Source organism: Nelusetta ayraudi, unplaced genomic scaffold (assembly GCF_046127955.1).
Source record: "Nelusetta ayraudi isolate G7.1 ecotype Tasmania unplaced genomic scaffold, CSIRO-AGI_Nayr_v1 ptg000045l, whole genome shotgun sequence".
Lineage (NCBI taxonomy): Eukaryota > Metazoa > Chordata > Actinopteri > Tetraodontiformes > Monacanthidae > Nelusetta > Nelusetta ayraudi.
In genome coordinates, this window is record NW_027466095.1 from 3,396,662 (window position 1) to 3,409,256 (window position 12,595).

The 12,595-nt window shown below is 44.4% G+C and overlaps 2 protein-coding genes across 15 annotated transcripts in view; one reads left to right on the forward strand and one right to left on the reverse strand.

The window, feature by feature from the left end:
- LOC142894831 (uncharacterized) overlaps positions 1-12,595 on the reverse strand; it is a 450,316-nt gene that overhangs the window by 116,097 nt on the left and 321,624 nt on the right. For 2 of the 9 annotated variants that reach the window (XM_076035641.1, XM_076035639.1), the window contains exon 16: positions 9,565-9,729. The exons of 2 other annotated variants lie outside the window; for them this stretch is intronic. In XM_076035641.1, the coding sequence (XP_075891756.1) occupies positions 9,565-9,729 (165 nt within the window). Of the gene's footprint in view, positions 1-7,308; positions 7,483-8,640; positions 8,965-9,564; positions 9,730-11,319; positions 11,468-12,595 lie in introns of those variants that run through there. 5 more of the 9 variants (XM_076035637.1, XM_076035634.1, XM_076035638.1 and 2 more) reach the window with 4 other exon arrangements.
- Positions 1-12,595, forward strand: part of LOC142894832 (NLR family CARD domain-containing protein 3-like) — a 110,133-nt gene that overhangs the window by 75,591 nt on the left and 21,947 nt on the right. The gene's annotated exons all lie outside the window — the stretch shown is intronic.

Genomic DNA, 12,595 nt, shown 5'->3' on the forward strand with positions numbered 1-12,595 from the left:
TTGGTTTTAAACAGAGCAGCTCTTGCACACTGAACACCTTAAGTGCCTGGGATGGCTTGTACATGACTTTAAATGCATGGTAATGTTCATCAAAACAAATGGTTTCCATTGCAGAGCCAGTAAAGACAACTTGCTCATCTTTCACTACAATTGTACTGATCTTACAAAATACTGGCAACTCCTTGTTCATCTCGAGACACACTACTAAGCCAGGGCGATATTCTGATCCATAATGCTTTACCCATTTGACCAACAGAACATTAGCAGATATGTCCGCATTTAGTTTGGCTGCAATTTCAGGACCTCCTTGCAAATTTGCAATCTGTAACATCTTTCCTGGACCGTGAGTTACTCTGCTCAGGCTGAAAGATTCCCAATGCAAGGCCATGTATTTCTGGTGTTTTTTTGCCAATGTCTTTGTGATATTTTTGAAACTTTTGAGTTGAGTTTTGAAAAAGTTATGCTTGGCCTCATAACGCATACACCACATGTGCAGAAGTGGCCCAATATTTCTGATACAACGTGGATAATGAATCATGAAATGATGCTTGGGTAAGAGATTTCTTGTCGGAAATAGACGTTTATAAAGCTTATGGTGGTCAATAATAATGTGTTTCAGAAAGATAGCCATAACAGTTGTTAGGATGGGAGAAAACACAATACTTACAATCTGCAGCAATAACATTAACAGGTGCCAGTAATTATCGTCTCTCAGCACTACGTCACCAAAAATCAATGGCATGTTACGCAGTAAACACCAGGACTGAATGGCGTTTAGACCCAAATCGTTGCTTCCATCAAGTAACTTGACTGCAGGGGGGCGATTTCTCCTCTCAGTGTAACCATAGTTAAATGACTCTATTCTATTGGCCAGTTCTTTCACAGTCATGAGGTTCTCCTGCAAATACTCCAATGCAAGTTTTACTTCTAACTGTGCAACACCCTCTAAAATGTCATGCATGATATCCACAGAAAGATTGTCAGCTGTGTTGAATATTTCAGAGAGTTTAACAAACATGAACGCTTCACACCATACACATGAGGTAGCTGTGGATTTGATTGTATAGCATGACAATGTTCAACAAACATGTCTTTCGTCCGTCATATCACGCTTTGGTCGTCTTCACAGAACACAGTTTGAAATTCACTCTTTTCAAGGATACAAAAACGACAACAATTCCGTGCGCTGAACGATTCCACAAACCCAAATAGTCTATGTATACCAAGATTATTACCCGTAACCTGCACAATACTGCCATAAAGTGCATTTTTGAACAACGGGACTTTGACCCCATCTGTTTCAAGCACTTTAAAGTTATTTATGATTGGCTCAAGGATAGTGTCAAAACCGTACATTTTAATGTCCTGGGCATGAAAAAGTGCAACCAAATGTATGTTGATTAAAGATGAATTTAACTTTGGTGGAAAATTTCTTAGTGTGAAATATATGCCCCCCAATTTATGTATACCTTTTTTGGAGCCTAATGGATTAGCAGTCTCAAACTCATCAAAAAATGATTGAAGTTGCATGTTTCTTCAGATGCACCCCATCATTTATGTCAAAATACACATCGTCCTTGGCGGTGTGGCTTGACATAAACTGAGGTTTGGATTGCTGAGAATAGACTTTAATTTTTCTAATATTGGAACATAGGAAAATTTGTCAGTTACAACTACTTGATCATAAGTTCCAGTGCTTCTGTTTTCAAATCTGACACCAAGCACTTTTTCGACAGGTTCAACAGTTTTCCATTTTTGCTCAAAATATGCATTACGCTTTGATTCGGTGTTCAATGCAGTAAAAGGGTTTTCAAGTGTTGTAAAAGTTTGCTCAATTTTAGCTTTTACATCTGTGTTCTGAGAGGATAAACATTTTAAAGTTGCATCTTTAGTTTGACACTGTACCTCCATTATAACTTCTTCCATGGATGATACTAAATTGTTCAAAACTGACTGGCCCACACCAGCAACTTGAAGCTGCGCAATAGCAGACGCACACATATCACGAGTACTGATGTTAGGTTGCAGGACACCAGTTCAAGGAGGACTGTGTCACCACTACTGCTACCAGCAGACACTACACTGGTATTAACGTCTTGGGAACTGCTAGAGGAAGCTTCCTTGAAATCTGTAGTCCAGCAGAGAGAGAAAGAAAGGACAAAAATAATATCAATTAATTTCCCTTTTTAACAATACAAATGTGCAATTTATATTATCATACATTATATTCCATGGATGATGGTGACCTAATCGAAGCAACAATGAAAAATCATACCATCACCAATTTTGATGGTAAGTATGCCAATGTTGGGCTGCTGCACAAAGTCAGCGAAGACCTCTGCATCCACCTCAGTTCCTGTTTCATCAAAAACTTTGACATCTTCACTGACTGGTGGAAGCAAAAACTTCAAGAAAGCTATGACCAAAAATAAAAACAGATTTTAATGCAAACAAAGTTAAAAATTTAAACAAGGCCATTCTCCAAGAACCCGTCAGTGTATTCTAAGAGAATGGCCAGGTGTGAAATTATGTGTGGCTTACCAGAATTTAGGAATTCCTCAAAGTTTGCCTCATTTATCTTGACATATTTTTGTATATTATTAATACTGGTTCTGATCAACATAACTGTGTTGGGAAAGACAGGAAACTTGCTTCAGAATTATGATCCACAACAGCAGAATAAACTGAAGAACAACAGATAACAGACATACTGAAATTTAAGCTCATCACTGACAGCTCAATTTTCTATCAATTACATCAGTATTAAAGCTTTTTAAAATAAGGCTATTAAATAAATATGTCTATGAGTTGTTATCGTTTAACTATAGCCATTAGACTCCTCTTTCTCCTCTGTTATGCCCGCACGGCGCGGGGGGAGCGTGCGTACACACACACACACACACACACACACACACGTACGCACGGGAACGCACTTTGCTGACCAACAACTAAAACAGAAAATCGTGAACGTTTATTTCCGAGATGAGTTTTGGCATTTCCCATAGACACCAATTCAAGTTTACGTTAACGTGATCCGAGTCGCGCCATTCTTGTTCAATTTGCCGTTCCGTGTTCTCCATGTGAATGGTGTACTTAAGCTAGCTGCCAACACGATATCATGTTAGCCATTTCAAATTCGTATTTGAAGACACGCACACACCATTGACAGTAGGGTAGACGGTGGCGTACGTTGAACCATATGTACCACCTCTACCTTGAATGAAAAAAAATTAACGACTAATAACTTGTTTGATAAAACTTACCTCAAACTTTCGGCGCAAGGAAGATGGCGCTGGCAGAGTCGTCACTTCACTCCTGAATCTTGCAGCTGGTAGTTGTCACTCAGGTTCAGGTCTCTGAGGTGGGAGGGGTTGGACTTCAGAGCTGAGAGCAGCCAATCACACCTGGGCTCTAACAAACTGCACCAAATCAACCTGAATAAAGAATAAATGATGGAGTGAGTGGAGTTTTCATCACTATCTGAAATTAAAAATATTAATGTCTACAATAATAATAATAATAATAATAATAATAATAATAATAATAATAATAATTTTTATTTATAAAGCGCTCTTACAGGTGCTCAGAGTCGCTTTACAGGTAAAATAACAATATAAACAATGCGAGAGATTAAAAAATTAAAAACGATTAAAAATAGATAAAATAGATAATAATAAAATCAGTTAAAATCAGTTAAAAGCAGACAGGGTTGAGAGGGAAGATATGGGCTGGGAGCTGTGGTGGGTAGGAGGGTTCAGGTAGGGTAGGCAATTCTGAAGAGGTGGGTTTTGAGGGCAGTCTTGAAGTTGTTGAGCTCCGTACAGTTGCGGATGTTTTTGGGGAGGGAGTTCCAGAGGGTGGGAGCGGAGACACTGAAGGCCCGGTCCCCCAGGGTTCGGTGCTTGGTTATGGCAAGGGGTGAGAGAGGTTAGCATCAGCTGAGCGAAGGAGACGGTTTGGGGTGTGACGGACAATGAGGTCAGACAAGTAGGGAGGGGCCAGGTTGTGGAGTGACTTGAAGGTGAAGAGGAGGATCTTGAATTGGATACGGTGGGCAACAGGAAGCCAATGGAGTTGGTGGAGGACGGGGGTGATGTGGTTGTAGGGGCGGGAGCCGGTGAGAAGTCTGGCGGCGGAGTTCTGGATGTATTGAAGTTTGTTGAGGGTGGAGGATGGGAGGCCATAGAAAAGGCTGTTGCAGTAGTCCAGTCGGGTGGTGATGAAGGCATGTGTGAGGGTTTCAGCAGCAGAGGGAGTGAGGAAGGGACGGAGTCTGGCGATGTTTTTCAGGTGAAAGAAGGCGGAGCGGGCAAGTTGGGAGATATGGTGGTCGATAGGGTTGGGCATCGTTTGAATTTGAACGATTCCGATTCCAGTTTCGATTCCTTGTTTCGATTCCGATTCTGAGCGATTCTCGATTCGATTCTTTTTAAGAGGCAGGGTCAAAAAGTTCTTCCTCAATTAATTTTAAATTTATAAACTTTTATGAACTTTACTTTGAATTTCTCACATTATATTTATCAAGTCTATGAACTTGGGAATTGGGAAACCCGGGACATCACCACCTTTTTTACCTGCCGCACGGGGTGACGTTACGCGTCACGTGCGCCAAATCATAATATTGCGCCAGTCGCGGCGTATATCAAGCACTGATGCAAAAGTTTTCGATCACGTTCCATCAGCGCTGGATAATGGTTCATTGTCCTCTGGCTGTTTCGCCCGCTGCTCGGGCACAAAATGGACCAGACGCCGGACCAATCGCTGCACGGCGAGAAGCGGCCGCGGAGGTGCGCGCCGCTTCAAGTCTGGCGGCAACGACGTCATCGTTCCACTACAGCCAAAAGTGACCAACAACTAAGAACACTGGCCACCGCCGGACTCTTGAATTCTGTAGCACTTCATCGTGCGATCTCAGCGCGATGACGTCAGCAGACACGTAGCGGTGAAATCGGAGGGGGAGCAGCTTGCCGGCGGGGGTGAGACCCCGCTGGGTTTGATCATGTTAGTCGTGCACCCTCTTTTGCACGAAATAACCGTTTTGCAGGTCGTGCATTTAGCTGCTTTATCATTTTCTTAAGACAAACCTTGGAGCGCCGCCGCACACTTTCCATCGCTCCCTACTTGCACACTGCTCTGTGTTTGCCCCTCCCCCAGGAATCGAAACTTAAACATTTGAACGATTCCGGGAGCATCGGAACCTTAGAACCGGTTCCAGTCGATGCTCGATGCTCAATGCCAAACCCTAGTGGTCGAAGGTGATGTTGCGGTCGAGGTGGATTCCGAGGTTGCGGACGAGTGATGGTGGGGTTATATGGGATTTGTCAATGTTGATGGTGATGCCAGAGGTGGATTTAGTGAGGGATTTGGGACCAATGATTATGAGATCTGATTTATCACTGTTGAGTTTGAGAAAGTTGTGATGCATCCAGGTTTTTATTGCGTTGAGGCAGGAGGTGACGGTGGTCATGGTGGTGGAGGAGATGGAGTGGGTGGAGATGTATAATTGAATGTCGTCGGCGTAACAGTGGAAGTTGTGTCCACGTAGTCGGATGATATGGTCCAGGGGGAGGAGGTAGAGGGTGAAAAGTAGGGGACCAAGCACCGATCCCTCAGGGACACCTTGGGGGAGTGGGGCGGTGGAGGAGGAGCAGTGGTTAATATAAATGAACTGTTGACGGTTGGAGAGGTAAGATGTGATCCAAGAGAGTGCAGAGCCAGTGATGTGTAGGTCGGATGATAGACGGTTGAGGAGGATGGAGTGGCTGATTGTGTCAAAGGTGGCAGACAGGTCCAGGAGGAGGAGAATTGTTATTTGGTTGGAGTCAGAGGCGAGCAGGAGGTCGTTGGTGATTTTTAATAGTGCTGTTTCAGTGCTGTGTTTTTTGCGGAATCCTGATTGGAATGGTTCAAGGAGGTTATTGGATTGGAGATGGGCTGAGAGTTGTGAGGCGACGGCACGTTCCATGATCTTAGACAGAAATGGTAGGTTGGAGATAGGGCGGAAGTTGCTGGGGCAGTCGGGGTCAAGGCCGGGTTTTTTTTAGGATTGGGGTGATAGCAGCCAGTTTGAGGGATGAAGGGACGGAGCCGGAGATAAACGAGGAGTTGATGATAGATGAGATGAGGGGGGAAATGGATGGGAGGGAGTGTTTAATGAGATAGGACGGGACGGGATCGAGAGTACAGGTTGGGGTCTTCATGTTTTTTAGGATTTCTGTGATAGTTGAGGGAGTTACGGAGGTGTGATCCTGCGGTTTGAGCAGACGGTTGACCATGGAGAATAGGGTTCTGGGGTTGCTGGAGCCGATGAGGATGATGTTGGAGTAGTGGGAGTAGTGGAGTAGTGGGAACATAACACTGTAATGTTCATTAAACCAATCAGAAGCACAACAATAATACTGAAATAATGAATCACCACAGTAAAATATTCTATATCAACCTGTTTAGTCATGTGACCACTGATCAGCCGTTAACAATGTTGGAATTCATTGATTCATTTTGCCTCAAAGGTTCAGTGTGTAAAATCAGTGCAGATTTATTGCTGAAAGATTCATATACAACCATCAATATAGTTTGAAGTCTTTGATTAGTATAAAATAAAAGTCCTCTGCTTTTCCTGCCGTTAGAACGCTTCTTTCTAGAAACAGACAGAAGGTCCAAGGTCGTGGCCATCTTGCACCGCCATGTTTGTAGGCGGCTGGTTGGGAAGATCAGTTTGAGAGACAGTTTCATATTGATGGTTGGAGGCTGGAATCCTCTAATAAAGCAAGTGCTGAGAACAAATGGTTATTAAGTGACTGAAATGCAGTGGAATCTTTTCTGCATCTTGCTCATCAATACTGAACTGACTGAGATGATAGAACCTGCATTGACCCTTGACCTTCTGCTGAGACCAGCTGGATCTATCTAATGCTAGCGCTAGCTGAAAATCATGCTAACACTGGACTGTCTGCTGTGACTATGACTGATTGTGATGCTAATAGATGGTTGTAATATTTGTATTGATGGAACTTTATCATTATACAGAGAACTAGACACCTTTGCTGTCAACCACATCCTTTATGATGCTGGAAGGCCACCGTAGTTCACTGGCAAGAAGGGGAGAGGGAGGGCCAGCAAGTAAGCACTGCAATCTGAAAACTGACTGCTAGGTGGCAGGATTTCACACACTGTACCTTTAAACCCAGTGTCACTCATTTCAAACACAAACCAGTGACTGCAAATTGAATTTCCAACAGCAGTGAAGTGAAAATCATGACAACAATAACAAGAGTGATAGAAGTTGTAGAGTGAAGAGGGTGAATTGACCTCAGAGTCTCCAGTTTACAGTCTGGACTCTGCAGAAAACCACTCAGCTCCTTCACTCCTGAATCCTGCAGCTGGTTGTCACTCAGGTCCAGGTGTCTGAGGTGGGAGGGGTTGGACTTCAGAGCTGAGAGTAGCCAATCACAGCTGAGCTCTGACAACCTTCACCACTCCAACCTGAATAGAGAATAAATGGTGGAGAGTTTATAATGATGGAGAGTTTTTCCAGGCTGTCATCACTCTGAAAATCAAAGTGAAATGTGGACTTCAGAATCTGACACTACAGAAACAGAGAGGGAGGGAGAGAGGGTTAGTGAATGAGCGCTGCAGTCTGAAATCTGACCACAAGATGGCAGGATTTTACACACTTTTCTCTGTAGCGCCCCACCTTGGAGGAAGGAAGTTTTTCAAGCCCCCCCCCCCCCAGACAAAATGGTGACTACATATTTTTTTTCAAATTGACTGAAACAACATAAAAGATGAACATTCCTCTCACCAGCTTTACACATTTCTGCTGTGAAAATAATGTTTGACCTTTGACACAACACTTTTTGTAACATCCAATAAAGAAAATGAACTTTTTATCATCAACATTCCCTCTGTTTTCTATCAAGTTATTCTGTTGTGCAAATAACCATTCATTCACTTCACTAATGCAAAAACAATGGAGTTGAATATGTAGATAAAAGAAGAAATGCAGGTATTTGGCAAGAGTAGTGAGAGTGTGTGAGAGTTACTGTATTAGTGGCTGCAATGGGCCTCTTTTGCTTTGCACAACATCTCACAGTGGGCTTGCAGGCTTGATGCTGCCACTGGCAGACCAGGCTCAATATGGAGCTTAGCTCTGTACTTAGCCTTCAGTATTGCAACAGCTGAAAAGCCTATTTGACAGGGATGGGATGTGGCCAAAGGAAGCAGAATTCCCACAGCCCTCTGTCCAATGGCAGCACTTTTCCTCGGGACAACCACCTGGCTTCACTGTGAAACAACACAGCTTTGTGTTGTGCTCCCATCTCCTCACAAAGTGCAGAGCATAGCCGCGCTTTCAGGGCTCTTGTTTTGATGAAATTGACCACATCAACACCATCGTTCCGCAGCGACTCGCTGAAAGATTCTACAGCCAACAGTGGGCAACAACAGTGAACAGAGTGAACACTGGCCACCACTGGACTCCTGAATTATTCTCTCCGTCCCTGTCAAATATTTGTCCATCCTGTGAACCTGAGCAGCGTTTTTCTGAGCTACAACCTACTGAACACTTTTTGTTCACTGTTCCACCGTGGAAAACATTATTTCGTCCCTGTCCCCCACACCCCAGACGTGACTCTGCCCACCCACTTTGAGAAACACTGCTTCAGACCCAGTGTCACTCATTTCAAACACAAACCAGTGACTGCAAATTGAATTTTCAACAGCAGTGAAGTGAAAATCATGACAACAATAACAAGAGTGATAGAAGTTGTAGCGTGAAGAGGGTGAACTGACCTCAGAGTCTCCAGTTTACAGTCTGGACTCTGTAGAAAACCACTCAGCACCTTCACTGATGAATCCTGCAGCTGGTTGTCAGTCAGGTCCAGGAGTCTGAGGTGGGAGGGGTTGGACTTCAGAGCTGAGAGCAGCCAATCACAGCTGAGCTCTGACAACCTGCAGCTCTCCAACCTGAATAAAGAATCAATATTTGATTTCTTCCATGGTGTAAATGTCATATTCAGAGTCATTCCTCCCTGTTGATGATCCAGATGTGCAGCTGTTGGGATCACTGAGTCATTCCCTCAAACGAGTCACTGTGCCAGTGTGTTGTCAACACAATAACAAAAGCAGTGTGTCAGTCAGTGTGCAGCCAATCAGCAGTGAAGATGGAAAATAATCAGTGAGTCCTTTGTGTGCTTGTGGCTGTTTTCAGTCATCAGAGTCTCGTTACAAGTCAAACACATTCAAAGGACAAGATGAAGAAATACTGCTGCACTATTAATCTGCCTCTAATGTTTCTTCACAGGATCTTCTGCTCAGTCATGTGACCTTCATCACCAATCAACAACTTCCATTGAGCTCCAAAGTGACTGGAGACATTTTCCACACTTTCTTCCACCATCCAAAGTCTTTTCTGGCTGCAGATTGTTGACATGAAAATATCAACAACATCCACTTTGTCTAGATGAGTCTTTAATATCTGCTTAAAAGTCTTCACACTGAGCAGCGTTACACACCAGTTGTCATCTGCTGACACACACTGTCCACCAGTAGAAAGCAGGAACTGACCTGAGAACTTCCAGTCTGCAGTTTGGACTCTGCAGTCCAGCACAGAGCAGCTTCACTCCAGGATCCTTCAGGGTGGTGCCAGTCAGGTCCAGCAGTGTGAGGTGGGAGGGGCTGGACTGCAGAGCTGAAGACACCACTGCACAGTGAAGCACTGAGAGTTGAACACTGAAGAATGAAGGAGAGCAGAGTGAGAAGTTGCAGCTTCCATCATCATCATCATCATCATCATCATCATCATCATCATCATCATCATCATCACCACCACCATCTTCATCATCATCTTCATCAAAATGAAGGCAGGATGTGATTTGTTTGTGTGTTCAATGTGTTGATTGACTGTCTGCATGAATCCTTCACACTCAGTGCGTTTACATGCAGAGCTTAATCGGACTAAGCAATAATTCGTTTTTCTCGTCCAAGCGGAGTTCTCACCTTGTCCCCGTGTACACGCAGCTGAGAAATTGGAATTATTGACGGGAACGTGTCCTCCTCCCAACACTAGGGGGTGGAGTGAGTCTTTTCAGCCGGTCAGCTGCTTTCGGTTGACATATTAAATCATTATGATATGGAACGATAGTTCATAATGTACGTGTTACTTGCTTTGCAGATAAGGTGTACCCTATTTCTTGAGCTCTTGGTGTTTTTAAAAGGCAGACAAGAACGTTGTTTGCTGTTGGAGGGCTACGCTTTGTGCCGTCGCCACGGACCCGAAACTCTGGTTCTTGTTGGATTCGGGTTCGGAGCAGGCTGGTGGGAGAGTTTGTGTACAGGTTTTGCAAAGGACCGGTGTCTTCAGTTATACACACGCTCATTAAAGTGCCGACCGTGACTGCGGTCAAGCCAGCCAACAGTTCGGCAAAAGCGTTCGAGCGAGCAGACACTCGCTTTCTGCTTGCTTTGTGTACACCAGGTATTACGGTAACTGCTAACTGCTTCGCACATTGGCAGAGGAAGAGGGAGAAGCGTGTCTTTGTACTGGATTTCAGATGAATATTTCTGAAGAATTCCGAGTTTTCACGCCACAATTCCACTGCACACTGGTAGTACACCTCCCCAGGATAGTCCACAATAATTTTCAGACATTTCTGATGTAGCATTTCAAAGTAAAGTTCATCCAAAAATTGCTATTTTATTGTTGTGCTGTACTTGATTTTCAGATTAATATTTCTGGAAAATTCCGAGTTTTCACGCCATGATTCCACTGTCCGTGGAGGAAGCTTGTGCCGCTGCACGCCGTTTCCAGCAGAATAACAGCGAAATTACCAAAATAAAAACAAATCAGGAAAACATGTCTTTGCTGTGCTTTTATTTACAAAGTTAAAATTCTTCTAACTTACAAAAAATGTGAACGAAAAGGTAAAAATATAAATACGAAGGAATACGTATTTGTTCAGGGGTGCGCAAAGCGCAAATGCGCAAATGTGAACATTCTTAGTCGCGTTTGCCAGGTTGTTTCGCGCTGTCTGTTTTGTTAGACGACGTAGTTGTGCGGTCATGAGTCGCGAGAGGGAGGCGTGGCGCATGCGCACTCGCGTTGTCCAGTTAATAGTCTGACTAAGGCGTATACATGGCAGAGAAATTCAAATTCCAATCGCATTATCTGGATGTCTCAATCGGAGTTCTCGGATTCCAATTGGAGTTCTTGGATTCCAATCGGAGTTCTCAAACTCCGATCATAATCGGACGAAGGCAATAATTCAAATTTCTCTAGTGCCATGTAAACGCACTGACTGATCAAAGCTCCTCATTCTGTCACTGTCACATCTTCATCTCCATCCTGGACTCCAGTGGAGCAGCTTCACTCCACTCACCATCCAACACAAAGCACCTGAGTTAGCCATGTGTTGACAGCCTGCTGCTAAAAGTCACCACTCAGTGTTTCCCTCATTGTTTTCTTGGAGACCTGCAGCCACAAGTGGACCTGCTGATGTTGATCCACCCTGTGACTGGAGGAGCTGCTGATATAGCAGGGTGGCAAGAACCAAGAGACACCAAGAGCACACAAACACACACACACACACACACACGCACACGCACACGCACACGCACACACACACACACACACACAGTGTTTACGTACCCTAAATATATCACAGCCTTTCTGCAGTTCCTCACAGCTGGAATCAGTCTCAATCTTCCCTCCCAGGTTGTGTTGTACTTGCTGAGGTCCAACTCCTCCAGAACCTCCTCTGACATCTGCAGCATGTAGGCCAGAGCTGAACACTGGAACACTGAGAGTTTCTTCTCTGATCTGTTCTCTGACTGCAGGAACTCTTGGACCTCCTGATGCACTGACTGATCCTTCACCTCCAGCAGACAGTGGAAGATGTTGATGCTTCTGTCAGGAGAAACATCACCAGTGTTCAGCTCCTTCAGGTTGTTGATGACCTTCGGTAAGATTCCTGGATGGTTGTCAGTGAGACCCAGCAGGCCTCCTAAGACTCTCTGGTTGGATTCCAGACTGAGTCCATGGAGAAAGCAAACAAGGTCCAGGTGACCGTTTGGACTCTGCAGGGATTTCTCCATCATCCTCTTCAGGAACCCATCCAGGGATTATCCAGAGTGACCATCTACTGTCATTTTCCTCTTGGTGTGACAGTGGAAGCTGTAGACTGCAGCCAGAAACTCCTGGACACTCAGATGAACGAAGCAGTAGACGGTTTTGTGGAAGATCACACTCTCTCTTCTGAAGATCTCTGTACAAACTCCTGAGTACACAGAGGCGTCAGTCACACTGAGACCACACTTCTCCAGGTCTTCACTGTAGAACATGATGTTTCCACTCTCCAGATGTTCAAATGCCAGCTGGCCCAGCTTCAGAAGAAGCTCCCTGTCAGCCTCCGTCAAGTTAATGTTATCTTTTGGTTTCGTCTTCTTGGTCTTTCCCCAGAATGTGAACATGTTAGTCCGCATCTTTGACCACTTCAGCTCCTGTGGACCTGTGGTCTGATGCTCTCCTCCATACTTGTGCTGCTTCCTCTTGGTCTGGACCAGCAGGAAGTGTGAGTACATGTCAGTCAGGGTCTTTGGC